General features: G+C 47.0%; 1 protein-coding gene across 1 annotated transcript; it reads left to right on the forward strand.

Moving 5' to 3' along the window:
- Window positions 1-919: 919 nt before the first annotated feature.
- On the forward strand, window positions 920-15,485 carry LOC115386907 (lateral signaling target protein 2 homolog). Its single transcript, XM_030089368.1, has 12 exons — window positions 920-1,008; window positions 2,309-2,329; window positions 2,508-2,670; window positions 2,779-3,047; window positions 9,330-9,469; window positions 10,690-11,140; window positions 11,248-11,910; window positions 12,710-12,763; window positions 13,365-13,536; window positions 14,370-14,623; window positions 14,732-14,829; window positions 15,126-15,485. Exons 1-12 carry the CDS (start codon window positions 954-956, stop codon window positions 15,483-15,485), a joined length of 2,700 nt encoding a protein of 899 aa, XP_029945228.1. The 5' UTR covers window positions 920-953.
- Window positions 15,486-24,029: the final 8,544 nt, after the last annotated feature.

The raw sequence follows: 24,029 nt of genomic DNA on the forward strand, positions 1-24,029 counted from the left end.
GATGAGCGTCCCAGACACCTGACTCATGACTCCAACACTGAACAAGTCTGCAGGACCGATTTGTTTTACCGAAAATTTCGGAGGTCACAAGCATCGGGAGACTATGTTATGTTATGTATGTTAATGTTCATAAAGTCTGCATGAACTGGTATATCAGTGGAAAAAAAAAACTGAACTGTTTCAGGTGACAGTGAGCAAGTAGTTCCAGCAGGGGGAGCTGTTTCCATCTTTACACTGTAACCTCTGTGGGGTGCATGGACTTGATGGACCATCCACTGATGGTGCAGGAGAAATGTTCATCTGCAAAAAGGTGACGGGACTAAAATACAGTTCTCTGAAATACAAGTAAATACACGCCATTCTTAACACTTATATCATATAACCAACCAACGGTGCCAAATCGTGACCTGACATGCTCACCTTTTCAGCATTTCTGCCGAATCTCATGTTCATACATATCTGATTAATTTCCACATATCAATGAGACCTGTGACCGATTAAAGCACGAGAGCAAAAAATCAGAATTGGAACAGACCCCCAGTCTGCATAGAATAAATCAAGAAGTGCTGAACTGACATTATGGTAAATTGAAGTTTGTGGTGTTGGAAAGTAATTCAGACTACTTCTTGTTTAATGATTTCTTACATAACAGAGCAGATTATCTCTACATTCTCAGGTGACATCAGGGAGGTTTTACCTCGAATGGCCGCACATCGGCAAAGAAATAATATAGGAGTGAGAAATTCTCAGAGTTTATTGGTCAACAGAATGCATAGAGAGGAATGTGAAGATGCAGCACTGCCTGTGACAGAGGTTGGGACATGAGGCACACACATATATGCAGGTGACACAGGTGTGTCTTTACCTCTGAGGGCGGGGGTGGGGGCGGGGATGTGCTGTGACCAGGTAGCATTTTTAATTTGCAGCAGACCTGCAGCTCTGTATTTCCAGTCATGGCTTCCTACAGAGTGATGTGTGTGACGGCTGTGCTGACTCTGCTGATTCCAGGTAAGGCTGCATGTTCACACCTGGATCATTTCCTCAGAGGGGCGGTGGGAGGGGGGGTGCATGACGGGGGGGGCTGATACCATCACCCTGATGTTTCTGAAAATCTGACTGAGAACAGAAGCTGAACTTTATCTCGTCTGTCAAACTGAACCTTCTCTGTCACACTCTGTAATTCAGTCCGTGGTGTACCACAGGGGTCTGTTCTCAGCCCACTCATACCAGACAACGAGAGAGAAACAAGTCATTTCTGTTTTCAGAATAGCAGATGTGTCTTGTAATGATGGTGACATGTTTATATAGTGTGAGCATTAGCATCCACTGAACTATTAGTATTGAGCTGGGTCAGTCTCATTCACTCACTAAGTTCATCAGTAGGAGGAAGATGCTCTATAATGTGAATACTGACTATTCTTAAAGAAACTGAGTTTTATAACTAATGACATTCTAAGAATCAGCAACTTAATTACCAACATGCAGACAGTTCTTAGAAAGAGAAGCTTACCGTGATTTAAGCTCATCATGCTAATCAAAGCCACTCAGGATACAGGCTACTGCTAATGCTAGTTACAGTGGGTCATGTTTTGGGTTCCGTAACCCTAAAGGTCTATTCATACTCCAAAAGGAAGAAGAACTAATTTCGCCTCCTGACAGCCAGCAGCAGAAAAACCTTTTTTCAGTCAGAACATTTCAAAGAAGCTGCAGGCCACACCCCCTCACCACACACTTCTCCTGATGTTTCCATGATGCAGGAGGGAGTGAGGCAATGGAGGAGACAGCAGTGTATGAGAGGATGAAGGAGGAGGAGGATTAGTTAGAAAAACAGATGTTTGAAGTAGAGGAGAAGGAAGATTTGGTATTGAGATGAAGAACAGGTGACAAAGGCAGCATCCGTTTTGGTGGAAAACAAGAAAAATCAGACCAATCACAAAAAACTTCATGGGTTACACAGCAGAAGACAGTTTGCGAAATTAGTTCTGACAAACGGAGCTCTAACTTGTTGATGCAAACCCCTGAGTGTCTGAAGTATTTTTGTCTTCACCAGGAGTATGAATAGACCTTAACCCCACATCTATTTTCACCTTCTGCAAAATGAACACATAACAAGCTCATTGTAACCTGTAATATCGTTGTCACACAGTTCACAAGTTATTTTTGATGAAACAAAAATTCCAAATTGAAATTGAATCAATGTTCACCTCCGAGAATGAACTGCACCAAGTTCTGCCACTGCAGGCAGTGAAGTAACCACCTGAGATGTGAACCCGGAATGTTGTTTCAAGTCCCTTTTCCTGTATTTCAGAGTCTGCGTCGCAGCTGTCTGGTGAGTTCCTCTTTAAGTCTACAATGATTAACCCTCTCCTCTTCTGTCAATATTTTCAATATGTTGTTAATGATGAACAAAAGCTGTCAGTCTGTCAGAGTGAGGGTGAGACAGCTGTTTGTGTTCATGGAGGACAGAGTGTTGCTCAGACTACGTTCATGTTAAACTGTGTGTTCAGTGTGTGGCAGAGCATCTCGAAACACCAGGATCGTCGGAGGAGCGGTGGCCCCTGAAGGCAGCTGGCCCTGGCAGGTCAGTCTGCACCGGTCTGGGGGCTACTTCTGTGGAGGATCCCTCATTAATAATCAGTGGGTGCTGAGCGCCGCCCACTGCTTCAAGATGTGAGTAGATACACTTCCAGGCATCTTCACCTACTGTAATTCCACATGGAAATTTGGAGTCAGCTGAAGACGTGAATGTGAGGTTTCTCTTCCCTCTGTGGCTCCCAGGATCACAGCAGGCCAGGTGACGGTGTACCTGGGCCGTCAGACTCAAGCAGGACCGAACCCCAACGAGGAGTCTCGGAGCGTCTCACAGATCATCAGTCATCCTAATTACAACACTGTTACAGACGACAACGACATAGCCCTGCTCAGGCTGGCCTCAGACGTGCCCTTCACCGACTACATTGTGCCCGTCTGCCTGGCAGCCTCAGACAGCTCCGTCCACGCGGGGGTCAGCACCTGGGTCACCGGATGGGGTGCATTAACAGAGGGAGGTGGGTCAGCTCTATATGGCAAATGAATATGTACTTCCATGTTATGAGCTCAGAATCAGAATCATCTTGATTGACCCAGTTTTACAACAAACAATGAATGTTACTGCGCTGTGTCTTTAACTCTCGATGTACAAAAGGATACTCAATACTGAAAAATAAGGTAGAAACGATATAGAACAAATATAAACATTCTAAATCTAGAATATATACAGTGTATGTACAAAGGGACAGTGTTCTTGATGCACAAAGTTGTGCTAATATGCGTAAGTGAGAGTAATTGCACAGCGGTTCCTTAGTCTCTGATTACTGAGAGTTCATGAGCTTAACAGCCAGGGGGAAGATACTCTTTGTGTTTGGTGGGTTTGATGTACAATGCAGTGCAACGCCTACCAAAGGGAAGGCGTTCAAAGAGTATGTGTGCAGGAGGTGAGGGCTCTGCAGAGATGTCGCCTGCCCACTTCCTGACTCTGTCAGGGTGCAGGTCCTGAAGCTAGACCATGTCGGCCCAGATTATTCTCTCTGCAGGCCTGATTGTCCTTTGCAGTCTGTGTCTGTGCTGTTTGGTGGCCAATTCAAACCAGATACTGATTAGCTTGCAGTAGAATAGCCTGAATGATGGTGGTTTCAAAGGTGATCAACAACTCCTCTGGCAGGTTAAACTTCTTGAGCTGCTGCAGGAAGTAGCACTGCTGCTGGGCCTTTTTCCTTACAGAGTCCATGTAGGGGGTTCACTTCAGACCCAGACAGATGGTAAAACCCAGGAACCTGAAGGTGTCCCCATTAGATAGTGTGTTGTTGAGGATGGTGAGGGGGGCAGATGTCGGGGGATTTCTCCTGAAGTCTAACATCACCTCCACAGTTTTGAGCGGGTTCAGCTCCAGGTGGTTCTGGCTACACTAGTGAACCAGTTGTTCCACCTCCTGTCTGTATTCAGACTTGTCAGCATGCCAGATCAGAATGATGTCATCTGCATACTTCATGAGTTTCACAGAAGAGTCTTCTGAGGTGCAGTAATTGGTGTGAAATTATTTAACTAGGTATGTCATCCATGTGTGAAGGGTTTTGAGGCCTTTGGCCTCCTGCCACCCTGAATATCATCCGGTTTCTCTGGAAAGACCGTAAAGCCGCGTTCACACCAAACGCAATTTTGCATCAAACGCGAGAAGTTGAACGTGCGTCAATTTTGAGATCCGATGCTGAACGACGCGGCTCGTTTTGACGCAACGCGTCTATGGTGGGAAGGCGGGACTTCCGGCCTTTTACTGTGCTAGCTTAGCATGATGGCTGATCCTCTTGAGCAAGTGGTATATGCTTAATAAAGCCAGACAACGACGCCGTCGGTGGACAGTACGCCGTGCCTAGGTGCACGATATTATCACAGACGTTTGGAGATTGGTGAGTTTCACTGTTCGCTCCAGGAGCTGCGCCAGTGTCACTTTCACTGGTCTCCGCTCCCTGACCTACCTCACCATCAACACGCTCTCTGATTGGTTTGCCGCAAACCGCAACGCATCAAAAGTCAGATTTCCCAACTTCATCGTCGGCCGCAAAATCCCGCTGCGCTGCAAAATGACGCCGCCAACGTGAGAATGCCCCGACGTGCCGCGAAAACGCCAACGTGCATTCGCCATTGTTTTCAATTATATTTGGACGCAAAAACGCAGAAATCATTTGGCGGTGTGAATGCAGCTTGAGAGAGAGAGAGAGAGAGAGAGAGAGAGAGAGAGAGAGAGAGAGAGAGAGAGAGAGAGAGAGAGAGAGAGAGAGAGAGACTGTATTGATCCAAACTGGGAAATTCGGAAAGTCTGATGGTCAGCCTGCATAGTTATTTAACTTGAATTGAATCGGTCCTTTGCAGGTGACATCACTCTGTTGCATTGTGGGATTGAATTGCCATTTCACAGGCATGCTCACACTCTGTGATTCACGTCTTTGAGTGCGGCATTATTTCTCAGAAATGGGAAGATTGTGTTGCGGCATAGGCTGCCATATAGGTGACATCAACGGAATGGTAGCAGGACAGAAGGCAATCTCCATTTTTTCCAGTTTCCCACGTGGAAAAGAAATTACCGGGAGCAGACTGAGGAAATGATGAAGAGGCGTCAGACGGCGTGGGTCGCAGCAGTGACATGAAAAAGCATCACTTTTGACTCCTTATCTGCCAACAGGGTTGTTTGCGCTCGACATTTTCATAAAGGCAAGTAAGCGAGTTTATTTGTTTTTAAGCAATGTTACTGAAAATGTGGTTTCTCTCTGAATGAAGTCACGTTAGCTGCTAACGGTTAGCACACCTGCGAACTAGCTTCCCCCAGCTGCGAGCCAACTTCACTTGTGAAATACAGTCAGCGGAGTGCAGGGCAGTGGAGAATCACTTCATGCTAAATCTGTTTATTTTATTTCTTCATCTTAGATTTAAACTTTACGGAGGGAGTGACTTCAAAGACCTAGTCAGACCCGCTGTCCAGAGGAGGACACGTCATGTCAGTTCTGTCCTCACAGACAAGTAAAGATAAACACACACTCCCTGGTACACTGAAGCACACATCAACACATCAGATTTGATTTCCTTTTGAGAACAAATACAGTAATTGATTTGTTTGCTATAATTTATCAAATTAAATTTACAACACATCCTAGAGGAGAACAGAGTCAGCAGCTTGTCAGACAGACGATGTTCCAGCCTGAGAAACAATCAGCACAACAAATCCATCTGCACCTGTCGGTATTTACAGTCCTTGTAACTCATGATCCGACCTGGTAGCATGTGTGATTAACTTATCAGTGTGCAATGTCATGCAAGCATCCAGTGTTTACAAGCTTTCTCAATAAAACCTAACCTGTGTTTGTAGGTCAACCAGCCTATGAAATGATGGAGACTGACCCAGACTGGACACCTTCCCTACATCTGGGACACACATCAGTCACACCAACAAATGCAGTGCACTCTGCAAGGCAATTTAGGCGGGAGCAGCTCAGGAAAGTGTCCCTGCAAGCACCAGAGACGGGAGTCCACTGGAATGCAGAGACTGGAGAGCTGGAGACCAAGGAGGGGACGTCGGAGCCTGGACAAAATCAACAGAATGAGGACTGACACCTGATGCTGAGGAAGACAGCAGTCAGCTGCTCACAGAAGATGACACACACAACACCAGTCAGGATGCCACACAGACTGTTTTTAATATTTGCGGAAGCACGTTTTTGTATCTGACATACAATAATAAAGTTTGTCACTGACACTTTGAGTCTTTTTGAGTTATTGCTTTTTGTTAGCACATAAGTAACTTGATAATTAGCTGTGCTCCACATTAGTAATTACATCTTGATAATTTAGTGAAGACAAATAGTGAGTATGGGAAAAGTACTGAAATGACAAGTGAGACATTTTCCTTTTTCTGGAATGTAATGTTTTTTCACACACTCAACAGCAGCAACACAATGATAAATAAAAACACAACAGAACTACATGCATGGCAGTTGCATCAATGAAGCATGTCATTGTCACATAATGTGTTGTGGTAAATGTGTCCGACTTTTCTTTTTTTTTTTTTTTTTTTGCATTTGCATTTGCAGTGGTGAGGTCAATTTTGTGCCCCACTTCAGGTCCCACTTTTCTGAAGCTGCTTGGTATCAGCCAGTATGCGGGTTGTCCAGTCACAGTTGTTGTCTCTCTGTATCTAACAACCGCCTCCAGCTTAAACAACATAGCTGCAACATGTGTGCACGTCTCTGCTGTTCCAGCCTTACATGTGCAGTGGCCAGATGATCTGGCTCCTGATGGCTCCATGATGGCCAAGGCCTTCAGTGGTGGATCGTTCAGACAGTGGGAGTGCAAGACCTGTAGACAGCACATTTAATTTAATTTAATTTAATTTAATTTAATTTAATTTAATTTAATTTAATTTAATTACCACTGTTTCTGTTTTACAAAACAAAGACAGCGTGACAGGTTTCTGTCTGTGGTTAGACAAAGTGATGTCTCCTATAAGCATTCATTTATAACTGCTTCACACTTGAGTGATGTATGATAATAATAATACTAAAAAAAAAAAATAATTAAAAAAAAAAAAATAATAATAATAATAATAATAATAATAACTAGAACTGCAAGCAGTGCTGATAGGGGGCCAAGCCCCCCGCGCAACTCGGACCCCCGATTCAGCAGAGTCAGCAGAAGTCCGCCATGAGGGACTACGGGCTTGCATGCCAACCAAGGATCTCAAGTTTGGTGGCATTAGCAGTTATTATAACCAAGACATGCAAAAGTTTTTGTTTAACTAGCTAGCTTTTAAAGTTTAGTCAAGCATCGTTTACGCATATTTTGTCAGAGCAAAATTCTTTTGATAACTTTAGATCGGATCATAGTGCAGACTGTATCTGCCAAGTTTCGCAGTGAATGGCCCGTTTGGCCTGTCCCCCTCGGCATTCAGTTCGTAGTGACCCAGTAGCTGTGGAAACGCCTCGACGGAAGCAGTCCGGAGTGAGGCAGGGTGGATTGGGATTACTATTGCAGCAACACATCATCAGTAGAGTAAAACTAACCTGTCTCATGACGGTCTAATCCCAGCTCATGTTCCCTATTAGGAGGTGAACAATCCAACGCTTGGTGAATTCTGCTTCACAATGATAGGAAGAGCCGACATCGAAGCGGGTTGGATTGGGAGAGAGAGTTGAAGGTGACAGATAGATAAGCAATCCCTGGCCTTGAGTCTTCCAGAAGTGTTTTGAATTCCAAGGGGCGCCAGATGCAATCAGTTGGTATCTTGTTTTGGTGTGGAAGGAGCTGTTTTGACCTTCTCTTTGCTTGGTTCTCAACTTTTTGAGATGTGACACCCCTCCACTTGCCCCGGACATCGATCACATACCCGGTATGCCAGGCCCCGTCCGGGCAGGCAGGATTCCCCGCTCCTGTGCTTTTCGATGAAATCATCGTATCAATTGTGTTGAAAGACCAGCTGATCAGCGATAGAAAACGCGCCCGCCTCCTATGAGAGCCAAGCAAGAACTTCAATTATATCATGCTTTTCCTACTGTTTTAACAGCTACTAAAGTGTTTTAGAATGTAAGCCTTATTCACATATTTACAGACTGGGGTGCATTTTAGGGTTCAGTGTTTTGCTCAAGAACACTTAAATGTGTGCACAAATGTTGGTGGGGATGGGATACAGTTAAGTTGGCACCAATCCAAGTCAGGACCGCCCAAGTCGGCACCGCCCCCGGGATACAGTCAAGTCGGCACCGAGTGAAGTCGGCACCGAGTGAAGTCGGCACCTAGCCAAGTCGGCCTCACGCGGGGGGCTGGGGGGGCCCCTCAAGTTGCCGAGTTGGTCAGTGCCGACTTGACTGTAAGCTGCTTACCAACTCGGCCAAAAGCCTCTTTTTTTAATCACGATGTCGGCTGCGCCGCGACGATTTGCACAGTTTTTTTTTTTGTGCCAGCTGCGCCGCTTCTCCTCACGTAGCAGGTGAGAGACTGGAGGCCAAACTGCGTGATTATGGTGACTGACAGGTTCGAGGTGGATAATGTACCTGGAGCTTCATGTTTGACGTTCTGTTTGAACCGAGTAGCTTAGCTACGAGCGCTCAACGTTAGCGGCTGTTTGGTCATGTGACCAGATCATGTGACCAGGCGGCGTACACGAAATGCCGCCTGGTCAAACCAGACGCCTGCATTATAATCCAGCCGGCACGAAAAAAAAACTGTGCAAATCATTGCGGCGCAGCCGGCATCGTGATAAAAAAAAAGAGGCTTTTGGCCAAGTTGGTAAGCAGCTTACAGTCAAGTCGGCACTAACCAACTCGGCCACTTGAGAGCCCCCCCCCCCTCCCCCCCCCCCCCCCCCCCCCCCGCGAGGCCGACTTGGCTAGGTGCCGACTTCACTAGGTGCCGACTTGACTGTATCTCGGGGGCCCGACTTGGATTGGTGCCAATTTGACTGTAATCCAGTGGGGATGTGCAATTTCCCAGTTGAGAGAAAACCACACCAACCAAGCCATAGCTGACTAAAAATCACATCTCTGCAGTGGGTTTGTTTTTGGGATGTCGGAGGAAGACCAGTTCTTCAGATAAGTGTTTCCAAGGATATAGGAACAAGGCCAGCATTAGGTGTGACACAATATGACCATGTCTAGTCCAACAGTGATGTTAAATAAGTCCAATAGAGCCACGTGTAATTTACTTCAGTACTTCATGACAAATAGGGGGAGTATTTATCTCCTGTTGTCATGGACCCCAGTTGTCTCCATAACACTTTCCTTGATCTGAGTTTGTGTGTGTTGTTTTAGGCTCTATTTCTAATGACCTGATGGAGGTGCAGGTGCCGGTTGTGGGGAACAGACAGTGTAACTGTGACTATGGAGTGGGTGAAATCACAGACAACATGCTGTGTGCCGGGTTCAGAGAAGGAGGAAAGGACGCCTGTCAGGTAAACATTTTCAATTCGATTCAGCTTTATTTTTATAGCGTCAATTACAACATAGTCATTCCTTGACACTTTTGCAGAGAAAACGCAGCAGTTCCACATGAGCGAGAAAGACTACAGGAGGAAGAAAGTTCATAGACTAGAAGAGAGACAATGGTTAATGACACGTAGTCGTGAAACATGTCAAGTGAGTCAGGAGAGAGGTGGCGTGAAACTGGAAGCCTGAGGTAAACCGCTTGCACCCATTGGGTCTGGGTTGTCTCGTTATATCAATGGATCAGTTGTTTTGATTGATGACCTGTGTGCCATTCCTCGATCACAGTAATATTCAATTTTTGAGACAACCTGTTCTTCCAGGGTTCTTGGTATTCCGACTTTTAGTCTCCCATAGTGGAGTGAACTGTCAATCCCAGAGAGCGAGATAGAGTGCCCAACCTACAGCAGCACCACTAAGAAAATGGTCGAGACCTGAATCAGCCCGAACTATAGGCTTTACTAAATAGAAAGGTCTAAAGCCTAGCTTTGAAAGTAGAGACTGTGTCAGCCTCCCTAACTGTAACTGGGAGCTGGTCTCACAAAACAGGAGCCTAGTGGCTGAAAGTTCTGCCTCCTGTTCTACTTTTAGAGAACTTATTGTTGGAGCCCAGAACATCCATCCCGCTGACTCCACCCGATTCTTTTATTCTATGCTTGGTATAAAGAATGCCAAAATGACTGACTTCAGATTATTACCATTTATTTAAGTATAGCCAAATGTAATGCTCAGCGCTGGATCTTCCAGGGAAAGATACGAAGTATTTCGCCCCGAAAGGAACCTGATTGCTGATGAGACAGAGCTTTTATTCCATGTTCTTCTGGGCTGGGCCTGCCCTGACAGATAGGTTGGACTTTGTTCGCAATTGGACAATTTGGTATTGATGTCAGCTGCCAACCAAGAGCTGACATCCTTATTGAGTATGTTTGGAACATTAGTGGGTGTGTGTTGATATGCCCGGAACATGTGGGTATGTTTACACTTTAACAGAATATCTTATAAACTAAGTGTACCTGTCTCAGGAACAAGTGTCACAACGACCTGATGTGCAGTTGATACAATTGTCCCATAGTAGTAGTGCTAATTAAAGTAGATACCTAACAATAGGAACCTCAAGTCGGAGGTCAAATTGGGTCTCCTGTGCAGACCTCTCCTCCTCTCACTGACTCCTCATGTTCTACTCCTTCAGGGGGATTCAGGAGGTCCACTGGTGAGCAAACAGGGTGATGTTTGGATTCTGCTGGGGATCGTTAGTTTTGGAATTGGTTGTGCCAGACCAGAAATACCAGGAGTGTACACCCGAGTGTCCCGCTACATGAGCTGGATCAACAGCCAGATCATCACCAACCAGCCAGGCTACGTCAGCTTCACGTCCATGGGGACCGACAGCGACATCAATGTCATCTGTACAGGCCTCCCTCCTATAACAACCACCATCTCCCCTCCAGACTCAACAACCTCCCCAACCATAGCCACCACCACCAAAACCCCTCCAACCAAAACTACAACGAACACCACCACCACAGCCCTTCCAGCCAAAACTACCACCTCCCCAACCAAAACCACCACCACCACAGCCATTCCAGGCAAAACGACCACCTCCCCAACCAAAACCACCACCACCACCACAGCCCTTCCAGGCAAAACTACCACCTCCCCAACCAAAACCACTGCCACCACAGCCCTTTCAGCCAAAACTACCACCTCCCCAACCAAAACCACCGCCACCACAGCCCCTCCAACCAAGAGTACCACCCCCCCAACCACAACCGCCACCACCACAGCCCCTCCAACCAAGAGTACCACCTCCCCAACCAAAACCACCACCACCACCACAGCCCTTCCAGGCCAAACTACCACCTCCCCAACCAAAACCACTGCCACCACAGCCCTTTCAGCCAAAACTACCACCTCCCCAACCAAAACCACCGCCACCACAGCCCCTCCAACCAAGAGTACCACCTCCCCAACCACAACCGCCAAGACCACAGCCCCTCCAACCAAGAGCACCACCTCCCCAACCACAACCACCACCATCTCCCCAACCACCGCCACCACCACAGCCCTTCCAACCACCACCACCGCCTCCCCAACCACAACCAGCACCACATCCCCAACCACAACCACCACCACCACCACAGCCCTTCCAACCAAAACCACCACCACCACCACCACCACCACCACCACCACCACAGCCCTTCCAACCAAAACCACCACCACCACCACAGCCCTTCCAACCAAAACCACCACCACCACAGCCCTTCCAAACAAAATCACCATCTCCCCAACCACAGCCACCACCACCAACACCCCTCCAATCAAAAGCACCACTTTCCCACCCACAACCTCCCCAACCACAACCACCATCACCACCACAGCCCTTCCAACCACTACCACCACCACCACCACAGCCCTTCCAACCACTACCACCACCACCACCAGAGCCCTTCCAACCACTACCACCACCACAGCCCTTCCAACCACCACCACCGCCACCACCACAGCCCTTCCAACCAAAACCACCATCTCCCCAACCACAGCCACCACCACCAACACCCCTCCAATCAAAAGCACCACTTCCCCACCCACAACCACCACCACCTCCCCAACCACAACCACCACCATCTCCCCAACCACAACCACCATCACCACCACAGCCCTTCCAACCACTACCACCACCACCACCAGAGCCCTTCCAACCACTACCACCACCACAGCCCTTCCAACCACTACCACCACCACAGCCCTTCCAACCACTACCACCACCACAGCCCTTCCAACCACTACCACCACCACCACCACAGCCCTTCCAACCACTACCACCACCACCGCCACCACCACAGCCCTTCCAACCAAAACCACCATCTCCACAACCACAACCACCACCACCACAGCCCCTCCAACCAAGAGTACCACCTCCCCAACCACAACCACCATCAACACCACCACCACCACAGCCCTTCCAACTACTACCACCACCACCACCACCACAGCCCTTCCAACCACTACCACCACCACCACCACCACAGCCCTTCCAACCACTACCACCACCACCTCCCTTCCAACCACAACCACCACCTCCACAACCACGACCACCTCCCCAACCACCACCACCACCAAAACCCATCAAACCAAATCTACCAACTCCCCAACCAAAACCACCACCTCCCCAATCAAAACCACCACCACCCCAACCACAATCAACACCACAACCACCACCTCTCCAACCACCACCACTACGTCTCCAGCCACCACACCCACACGTGAGTGCCTATACTTTTTTTTTTTTTGCTAGCTGTTGGCACACTTCTACCAACTTAAGTTCATATCAACATCTGACCGATATCAGTTAGCATGCTACTGTTAGCCACTTTCTACACAATGACTACAATGGATGTGTCTGGAAATAACTGAAACTTTCTCTCTGAGAAGCTTTCCTGCACTAGTGTAGCAGCTGAACACTAACATGTTTTTGTGTTTTACTTCAGTACACTTCCTGCAGTTATTCCGTTCATCTGGGAAGCCCACATATTAACCTCAGAAGTAGTGCAGAATTGTTTAACAAGTATGGTCCAAACCCATACTGTCAGCTCACAATGACAGGGAGTGCGTATTCCTTTCAATAAAAGGATTGTGAAACTTTTAACTGTAACTATCCTAAAAACAAAAACAAAGTGCATGTTCTTTCAAATCCAGAGTTTTGTCAGTTATACACATACTGTCGGCAAACATTGTACCCGTTAAACTCAAGGCTTTGAGTGGGCTTCAGTCATAAATGGAGTATCTGTAAGGTTGATCTGAAGTAAAAAAAAAACAGCTATTTTCTCTGTGAGTTTGTAAAATGCCTCTGTCCATCCCCTCCAGCGGTGGTGTGTGGTCAGGCCCCGTTGAACTCCCGTATTGTGGAGGGGAGCTCGGTGGCCTCAGCTGGCATTTGGCCGTGGATGGCGAGCCTGCAGAGGAACGGGTTGCATGTGTGTGGTGGAACTCTGGTGTCCGAGGACACTGTGATGAGCGACGCCGGATGCTTCTCAAGGTGAATCAGAGGGTGTCAGTCTGAGATGGGGATTTGAGTTATTTTGACTTGAACTTGAATCAACTAAACTTACTGTTTTGATGACTTGTGTCTTGACTTCAAAAATTCAACCTACATTGAATGTTGCCTACATCACTGTCTCTGCTGCTGTTTGGTGGGAACTCTTCTCACTCTGCACTGTAGACAAAAGCCCCTGTTCTCCAAATTTACTGACATGCATTCAAATCGTTTTACATGAAAAATTCCATTGTTACAGATGCTCAAGCCCATTTCACCAATAAGGCCTAAACTCCTGATAATAGTGGCGACAAACAACTCCCCTGATTTGATGGAAAAATACTGACTGCTCCAGTCTGATTGTGCGTCCTGTAATTACTGAGACTCACAGGCTTTCAAGCAACACTTTCGTTTTCATATACAGTGAAAATTAAATCAAGGGCTGAAAAAGTAAAGTTTACAAGTACTTAAAGTTTGGTTCAGACTAAATAAGCAAACAAGGTTTTAAAGTTGATTGAATACTGTTTGAGATTAACTAAATGCTTCAAAAATGGAGTAATTACAAGTTGAAACACTACTAATATTGCTTAAAAACAGATCAGGACATAAATATAGTTTCAAAACTTAGCAAAGTAAGTAGCTTCAATTTAAAATAGAATAAATGTGTAAATAAACTGTAGGAAAATCAAGACTTGCGACTTTGTTGAGATTTCAAGGTTTACACTTGAGATTTACTTCAGATTGACACATATGCAACTAGGTCCGAAGTCAAGCATTAACCTTTGTGATGTTTCTCTTGAGATAATTCCCTCATGGCGGTGTCTTGCGTCCCTCAGCTCCTCGGTGGCGTCCGAGTGGACCGTGGTGTTGGGTCAACTGCAGCAGAGCAGCTCCAACCCTTTCGAGGTGACGCTGAACGTCAAAAACATCACTCTGAGCAGCCTGAGTGGCTCCAACGTGGCGCTGCTGAGTCTGTCCAGCCGGCCCACCCTGTCTGACTACATCCAGCCCATCTGCCTGGACGACGGACGCACCTTCACCGTGGGAACCACCTGCTGGGCCGCCGGCTGGAGCTCAGGACGAGGAGGAGGTGAGTCTGAACGGTGACTCTGCTTCATGTCACCTGCTCTGAAGGAACATGTGATCCACATCAGTGGAAGCCATTCAGTAACATATTATTGTTTCCTTTTTTGTTCAGATCAACAAGTTCTCCAGGAGATCCAGACCTCAGTGGCCAGCTGTGGAGACACGTCCACCTCGGACAACATCTGTACCTCCAGCTTCATTCTGGAGCAGGTAAACTCTTATTATTGGTTCACAGGTTTGAGTCTCAATATGTGACCACTGTGTGTTCTCAGCAAGACCCTCGACCCCTGAGTGTTCCCCAGGGGCCACACTGTGGCAGCTCACTGCTCCTCACATGTACACTTCTGATCAACTATTGATGAGATGGGTTTGATGCACAGAAGTAATTTTTTCAAGAGGCATTTACAAAGTACACACATTGTCATTATTATGATTAGCATTAGTGTATATGTATCTATATGGTTGTATATGGTATTATTACTGTTATAATGTTCCTCTATTTTCAGGGCGACTCCGGTGGTCCGTTGATGTGTCCGCAGGATGGCTCGTGGTTTCAGGCCGCTGTGTTAACCACCAAAGACAACTCAACCAGCCGAGCTCGAGCCAACACAGTGATGGTCTTCATCAGAATGACGAAGTTCAGGAACTTTCTGAGAGAGAACCTGGGACGGTCCTTATCTCCGGCCTCCACGAACAGCAGCACAACCAACACAACCAACAACAACAGCACCAGCACCTCTGTGAACGCCACAGCCACCCCGTCTCAGACCACCGCCAGCGGGGGCACCTCCAGTCCCTCCATCTCCTTCATTATCTTCTTCCTCCACCTCCTGCTCTTTGCCAACAGTCTTAAAATCTTCCCATAGGGCTCAAAAGGACACGTGATATCTCGTAATGCATTGTGGGCAATACGGGACAGCACGTCCACGTTTACCGCGTATGATCACGTATTGTGCTGCGGCAGACAAAATTAAATACGAGGAAAAATGGACCGAAACAGAAAGGCGACAGACCGTAAGGAGACAAGCTGGACCCTGTTCAGACCCGGTTGAGCCTTCCTGTTGTGGAAAAGACTGCCTGGAAGTTAAAAGGCCATCAAAGCATCGCAGAAAAAAGAAAAAAAAAGCATCGCAGCAGCACAGCGCTACAGGCTTGTGAGAAGATTTCCCAGTAAAATGAAGTTTTATACGTAGCTACTGAACTAAAATATTTATTTCCACCATACTCTTATTGACTTATTAAAGTAGAGGGCTGACTTTTGTCACCATATGAGCAAGTAACAGGTGAGTAGATTTACCTGTTCTGGACATAATGAAATGTTAAGGATAAACATTAGAATTAAGCAGAGGAAGATGTTAGCCAACAATTTTATTTACAAAAAAAACCAAAAAAAAAACAGAAGTTGCTCACATATAATCAAGATAAACAAAAGAAAACAAGCGGTTCATCTCAGCACACAAGTACCCCTTTCACACTGGCCAAAAAACCCGTTTAAACCCGCTAATTACCCGGGTCCTCGTGGCAGTGTGAAAGTGTTTACTTGGCATTAGACCCGGGTTTTTCAACCCTGCAATCGACCCGGGTTTTTAGCGGGTCGCTGCTATCGCCTTTTAGTGGGTGGGGCGAAAGGGAGTGTGAAAGGCTGACGCGAGCCGACGCGGTAACTTACGTGATGACGTCGACGTAGCTACGTTAGCGCGCTAGTTGTTGTTTCTGGACACAGCGTGAGATTTCCTTCGTCAAGATGACCCAGTATTGGCAAGATAGCGAGACCAGAGAGCTCCTCTGGATCTGTGGGGAAGAGGAGATTCGTCTACAGGTAACGGGGACTGTGTTTCGCTGCATTGTTTACTTTCGCTTTGCTCCGTCGCGCTGATGATGTCATCAACGCGGGACACTATCAGCGCGGGAAGACACAGCGACGCGGCTCGCCAGCAGGCGGTTTAGACGCGGGTCTGCATGCAGTGTGAAAGGACACAAAAGGCAATTAGCGGGTTGAAAACACCGATCGAAAACACGGGTCGACCCGCTAGTTGCAGTGTGAAAGGGGTATAAGGACTTTATTTCACCATTCATATGTTTACAACGGACACACTGCTCATTCTCCACAATGTTGTTCTGTTGTGGAGTGTTCATACACATCAGGTGTGTGAGGCGCAGGTGCAGCAGTTGCAGTAACTGCCATCACAGTCTCCTGTCTCCTTTTTCTCCTTTGGAATCTTTCGTAATCCGCAGCTTTCACCTCCATGTGTCCGAGATGTAATGGCAGGTTCAATCTGGATGAGTTTCATTCACTTCATCAGCAGGTCTCCCTGAAAAACACACACGCCCATTATGACTTTTAAAATGACGTCAGTTACAATGTACTCTCAAAGTCAGTCTCCTATGAGTGAGGACAATTATGATATAAATTCAAAAGTAATCGATAAGGAAGTGGAGGAAAGAGCGAGAGAGTGTTTGCCCTGAGCTAGCGTAGCTAATGCTAGCAACCAGCTAACACTGCAACATGCTAGTAATATAACAGAAGTGCTGAGGAGCTCACTGATGTTTTTACTGACATCTTCAACATCTCGTTGAGCCAGGCTGTTGTCCCCACATGCCTCAAAGCCACCACCATCATCCCGGTTCCTAAGAAGCCGTCTCCCTCCCACTATAATGACTATCGCCCGGTCGCACTCACTCCCATCCTTATGAAGAGCTTCGAGCGGCTCGTCATGCAGCACATCAAGTCTGTCCTCCCATCCACCCTAGATCCCTACCAGTTTGCTTATCGGTCCAACCACTCGACCGATGACGCCATCGCCACTGCTCTCCACTCAGCCCTCACCCACCTGGAGACCAAGAACTCATATGTCAGAATGCTGTTCATGGACTTAAGCTCAACATTCAACACAATCTTCCCCCAACAGCTTGTCTACAGACTGGACCGGCTGGGAGTCAACACCACCCTGTGCAACTGGCTGCTGGACTTTCTGACAGGAAGACCACAGGCAGTTCGGGTTGGCAAGCAACACCTCCAGCACCATCATTTTGAACACGGGGGGTGCCCCCCAGGGATGTGTGCTGAGCCCCCTCCTCTTCACTCTGCTGACCCATGACTGCATACCCACATCCAGCTCAAACCTCTTCATCAAGTTTGTCGACGACACGACTGTGGTGGGTCTCATCAACAATGACGATGAGACCCTCTACCGGAGTGAGGTGAGCCGCCTGGCCATGTGGTGTCACGACAACAATCTCCGCCTGAACGTGGAGAAGACGAAGGAGATTGTTGTGGACTTTAGGAGAGAGCATTCCCAGCATGCTCCACTAACCATCAACGGTGCTGCCGTGGAGAGAGTGAGCAGCACCAAGTTCCTGGGTGTGCATATCTCCGAGAACCTCTCCTGGAACATCAACACCACATCACTGGCTAAAAAAGCTCAACGGCGGCTCTACTTCCTCCGCAGACTGAGAAGAGCGAGAGCCCCGACCCCCATCATGACCACCTTTTACAGAGGCACTATTGAAAGCGTCCTGACCAGCTGCATCACTGTGTGGTAGTAGGATCATTGGTGTCTCTCTCCCCTCCCTCTCCTCCATCTACATCACCCGCCTCACCCGCGCAGCCACCAGGATCGCAGGTGACCCCACTCACCCCACCCACAGCCTCTTCAGCCTGCTGCCGTCGGCCAGGAGACTGCGGAGCCTCCGGGTCAGAACCAGCAGACAAAAGGACAGCTTTTTCCATCAGGCAGTCAGGATGCTAAACTCCCTCCCTGCTCTGCCCCCACTCCCCCTCTCTGCCGCCCACCACTGATCTCAGGCCTGCACTTTTCTGTGTTTTACTGTGTTCAATGTAATTTATTATTTTACCCTAGATTTTAAATTTTAGTCGGCTATTATGTTTTGTTGCACCGTGGTTCCGAGAGGACTGTAATTTCATTTGTGCTGTATGTTTCTATGTATGGCATATTTGACAAATAAAACTGACTTTGACTTTGACTTTGAGAACTCACCATCTGAAAATGCCGTGAACACACCAACATATCGGGTGATGGCGTTGAAAGTGATGTTTCGTCGTCCGATGGCTGCTATCCAGGCCATTCAGCGTCTCTGTTAGTTCACATATCCGAGGTCCCTGCTGCTGCTTCCAAGTAGGGAATGAGAAAGACGTCATCCTTTCATTCTTTTTTTAACTGGAGATATCGTGGGAATGACTGTGGCAGTTAATGACACAGCACGACTGCACCATGCTTGTAATTTGTAGAAACTCGCCAAACAAAATTAATAGAGCAACATGAGCGCAGCCTCTTGCCTGTGGCTGGCGTAAACAGACGTTACTGCATCCCGACTTGTCCACAATGCATTGCGGCTTTTTTCCCACTGCTGACGTCATCCTTTCGAGCCCACCTTATTCAGGAAGTGCTGCTGGGCGATGCCATGATGTGTTGGAACTTCCGGATTGCCTACTCTGCGCTGTGTGGACATAGAGTTTTGCCGACTTTTTCGCTCACTTTTATCAAGTCTAAACATGAACAGCCTCATCTGCTCCGTCCGTGGGTGCCACAACAACTTTAGGAAGCTAAAGCTCCCCGGACCCCTCTCTCCCCCCGCTCTCATGCACACACACGTAGGGCTTTGGGAGGCGGGCTTATCAGGTAGGGTGTGGTGGAGGGGGCCATCTAAGTGGCCTCAATCACTGCACCCTTCGGTGGCTCGCCTCTCACTCTTAATTGCACTTAGTCATCTAACACGACCAAATACATACAAACACACACGTCGGGGGGTCTTAGCGCGCCGTGTCGGGGGTGGGGCTGTTCAGGTAGATGGGACTGCTCGTGATGCCCTGGATCTTGAGGTACGTGGCCGGAGCACTGGGGGGTGTACTGGCCTGGGGTGGGTAGCCGCCTGTGTGGGCCGGTTCTCCCGGGTGGGTCATTGCCCTTCGCCTGTGTGGGGGCTGGCTCTTGGGCCTTGGGCTCGGACCGGCTCCTGCCGGTGTTGGCTCCGCGGGGCCCGTGCCCTGGGGCTGCCGGGGTCCCCGGTCGGGGCTTTCCTCTGCCCCATTTCTGGACCAGAGCGGGGGCGTCTGCCTGTGGGAGCGGCTTGGATCCGGGCTCTGTGATGACCACTGGCTGTCTGGGCACTGAGGGCCTCTCTGGCCTGCTTCTGGTCTTCTCAGGGGTCAGAGGTCATATATGCATGATCACTATCACCATCACTATCACCATCATATTTGTATGATTACGCTGATCTGTAATCACTCTTCACATACTCGGCTACCTTGTCGTCTTGTGGTGGTTAGAATAATCATGATCTGTAGTAGATCTCTCTTGATGCACGCCCCGAGTTTACTACTAGTTACTACTAGCTATATTCTCAACAAAAAAAAAAGTTTGTGGTGTCCTTGCGTTTCCTTCCTTCCCTACACCTCCTTTTATTTTTGTGGCCTGGGCTGTTCACTACTATGGTTCGTCAGGGGAGAAAAAAAAAAAAAAAAAAAAAAAAAAAAAAAAAAATATATATATATATATATATATATATATATATATATATATATAAATATATATATATATATATATATATATATATATATATATATATATATATAAGTATATGTATGGTTCTGTCAGTTCTTGTGTTGTTGTCACCTCTGTTTTGGTGTTGTCTCGTTTGGGGTTTGGGATTGTTCTAGGTTGCGTGTGGTGTGTCGACAACACTGTTTTGTATTGTGAATTTGTATATAAGTTGTGCCCCCACCCCCCCACCCCCGTTCTCCCTCTCTTTATCTTTATCCCTTTCTGTCTCTTGCTCTCTGAGCGTTTTCGTCCCAGTCCTGTCCGGCAGCCATGCCGGATGCCAGCTTTAAATAAAGGCAGCAGCAGGAGGAGATTCATTGTCATCATACTGCTAACATTAAAATCTGTTTGGATAGTAAAAGGCTACAATCATACAATATTGCATGCCCCAGCTGCTGAACAGGACAAGGGAAAACAAAAAAAAGAAGAAGCTGAAGCTTTCACTTTTCGCAAAATTCCCCCCCCCCCCACCAGGCTAAGCGTTGCTGGTTTATTTATTGTAAATATGTTTTTTTATGCACCAAAACAGCGATACCAAAGATGGTCTATAGAGCTTTAAATAGCATCTGGTGATACGGTTGAAGGTGCAATGGCGACACCTTACGGTCGATACGTGGACACATCGGGGGTCAAAGGTGAGGTGTATTTTCATCACCTGACTCCTACAACCACTGCCTGTCTTTACCTGCCTGCACGCTAACAACTTCTGCACGACATGTCACGGAGAAAGGCACAAAAAACATTGGACAATTTCTCTTTCCGAAATCACAGGAGCACAGGAGGCGACGATGAGGCCGCTCGTTCACCCTCAGGCCGAGGGGGCTGCATCCACCGTGAGCTGACCGAGCCGCGCCTCGCAGAGTGTTGCACTGCATGAGGCAAATGGTGGTCACACCAGATACTGACTGGCTCTGAGTCCCCAGACCCCCAATAAAGCAAAAAAAAATGCACATTTCAGGGTGTCCTTTTATTGTGGACAGTCTAAGGCACACCTGTGCACTAATCATGGTGTCTGATGAGCATCTTGTTGTAGCATACCTGTGAGGTGGGATGGATTATCTCAGCAAAGCAGAAGTGCTCACTATCACACATTTAGACAGATTTGTGAACAATGTTTGAAAGAAAAGGTAATATTGTGTATCTGGAATGAATTTTAGATCTTTGAGTCCATCTCATGAAAAATGGGAGCAAAAACAAAAGTGTTGCGTTTATATTTTTGTTGAGTGTAATTGTTCTGAAAATACTGTCAATCGCAAATATTTTGTCATCATCGTTAGACAAACTGTCATTATCACTTTACAAACAACCATGCACAACATTACAAAATTTTTATACACATTTTTATTTACCATTCACACATATCCCACCATACAATATATGCAATGCACATTACAGCACCAGACAAGACAGATTATGTGAATGATTAACTGGTGGCTGGAATGAATTTGTTTTTTCAAAGTATAAAATATAAAATGACTTGTGACACATTCTTTGTCCTCAGATGCATCAACCAGTGATGTGGCCGGAAGTCCTGTGCCGCCTCTCGATGTCGACATACCAGCTGAACCTGCGGCCTCCTGTCTGCCTCTGTCTGATCAGGACTCTGCTGAAAGCCCCGTCCTGCATCAGCCCCTCCAGTGTCATAAAGCCATGCAGTGGTCAGGGCCATCAGCGCTGCACATCACTCTGCTACGCTCCGGCAGTCTCAGCCTCCTGTACACTGGTCTCCCTCTGGAGTCTTTTAATTTTTTGGCTGATCAGCTGACAAAAGATTACATGAACACCTTTCAGCTTGATGCCTGAGATCAGGTCCTGATGACCCTCATGAAGCTCCGGCTGAACCTGCTGCAGGAAGACCTGCTGAGAGGTTCCCAGGCGTGTCCCAGTCTGGAGTCAGCAGGATCATCACTACGTGGTTGGACATCATGGAGGAGAATGTGTGGCTGCATTGCCAATGTGCGAGTCCATGTAGAAAGGGTCATCCGCCGTCTGCAGAACTTCAGAATCCTTCTCAAACTGTCCCTATCAACCTGGCACACAAACTGCACAAAGTCCTGAGAATCTGTGCTGCCCTATCAAACCTCCAGGGAGAAATTGTTCATGAAGATGAGACCGATGAGTGATTGATGTATCCGGGAAAAGATGCAGATGTGGGTGTCAGACGCGTCACTAGCGTGACGCATGGCATGCAGTTGCATGGGGGCACATGACATCGAGGGGCACTCCCAGGTCGTGAAAAAAAGAGAAAAAAGAAAATGAAAAAGAGGGAGGCAAAAAAAGTGCGAACGGGCCCTTAATGTATGGTTAACCAAGGTTGATTTTATGTCACAACATAATATTTTAAATTTTCTGTGATCAATTATCCTGTGCTAATTTTATGGGAGGGGCGGTGGGAGCAGGTACCTCCCGGTGTGCCCTGAGTGGGCAAGGATACAGGAAGAGACACACGATAAACAAAACAATGGAGAAGCAGAGACAGAAAAGTGGCTTTCAGAAGCGAAAAATAAGTGAAGCCAAACAAGAGAAAAGAGCAAAGCTCCCCAAAATAACTGGTTTCTTTATAAAGAAAGACGCTAACAGTTTCAACACGGCCGAGGGGGCCGCGGGGGTACAAGAAGATGAGGAAGAGATGCCGATCACCGCCAGCAGCAGCTCAGCCTCAAGCCGCCCGGACCGCATATGGTGGAGAACAGATCTATTAGTTCTAGTTTCAGCGAAGTCTGCACCGCACTGCTGCTTTTCCTCACCATACCAGTCACAGTGGCATCAGCTGAACGTTCCTTCTCGAAATTAAAGCTGATCAAGACTTTTCGGAGGAGTACTATGGGACAGGGTCGCCTCAGTGGACTTGCGACCCTGTCCATTGAGAATGCCCGTGCACGCCAGCTGCACACCTGATAGACAAATTTGCAGAGAGAAAAGCCAGGAAGGTGCAACTGTAAGGTCAGCAGAGACAGCCAGAGCTGTTGTGTATTTAAACGATCAAGAGCTTTTAATCTGTTGTTCTGGTGCGCCGTCACCACACTGTGTTAGGAAGCTGAGCTGTAATGCTCATCCTCTTTTCTTTTTTCTTCTTTTTTTTCCCACACAAGAACATTTGTAATGACTGACAGATATTTGACTTTTATGGGCATTTTTTTCCTTCATCTGAGAGTGTTTTTTTTTTCTTTTTGTCTGAAAAATGTAAAATTTCTGGCATTGGGGTCACATATAAGAATTCTGCATGAGGGCCCAGTGTTAGGTAAACACGCCACTGGTGGGTGTCCTCCATATTTTTACATTTTGTGAATCTATACTGCATACACTGCATTTTAAACAATTGTACAAAGTTTATATAAGACTGTTGTATTTTGAGAAGACCAAATAAATGTTTTTGAAGTATTGCATTTAAAATGTACTGTAGTTTCTCAACATGAGTTTGGTTTCAACATATAGTGTCTGGTGGTGCAGAAGAACGACTCCAATGGGGCTTGTTTGTTTACAGCTCCTATAACTTCTGGGTGTAGTCCTTCTACCAATGGTATGCCTGGTGGGACTTCAAGGGTCTATTTTTAAGTGCTCCTTTTTGTACATAGTTCTGGAATCACTGCCTCTATAATACTGTAATCAAAATGCCGTCTAACATGAAATAAATGACCTTTTATATTTGAAGTGTGCCACCCACTGGACTTCAAAGGAGTAAAACATTTTCTCACAGAGTATTTTGTGATATGTTTTGTCTCACTGTCTCACTAATGTAGCTGCCACAGAACCAGATCAAGATAGCAGAGGAAAATGTCAGTCAAAAAAAAAAAAAAATCAATAGGACACATATTTGAATCATTTGTTTCACTATATTTCAGAAGGAAG

The sequence above is a fragment of the Salarias fasciatus genome, chromosome 4 (genome assembly GCF_902148845.1).
Source record: "Salarias fasciatus chromosome 4, fSalaFa1.1, whole genome shotgun sequence".
In the NCBI taxonomy this organism is placed as follows: domain Eukaryota; kingdom Metazoa; phylum Chordata; class Actinopteri; order Blenniiformes; family Blenniidae; genus Salarias; species Salarias fasciatus.

What these genes read in the sequence shown, in the direction of transcription:
- LOC115386907 (XM_030089368.1), top strand. Translation starts at nt 954, where the DNA reads ATGGCTTCCTACAGAGTGATGTGTGTGACGGCTGTGCTGACTCTGCTG. An exon ending in GTCTGCGTCGCAGCTGTCTG is followed by an intron (nt 2,330 to 2,507) that starts GTGAGTTCCTCT and finishes CTGTGTGTTCAG; the next exon opens with TGTGTGGCAGAGCATCTCGA. An exon ending in TCCAGCCACCACACCCACAC is followed by an intron (nt 12,764 to 13,364) that starts GTGAGTGCCTAT and finishes CATCCCCTCCAG; the next exon opens with CGGTGGTGTGTGGTCAGGCC.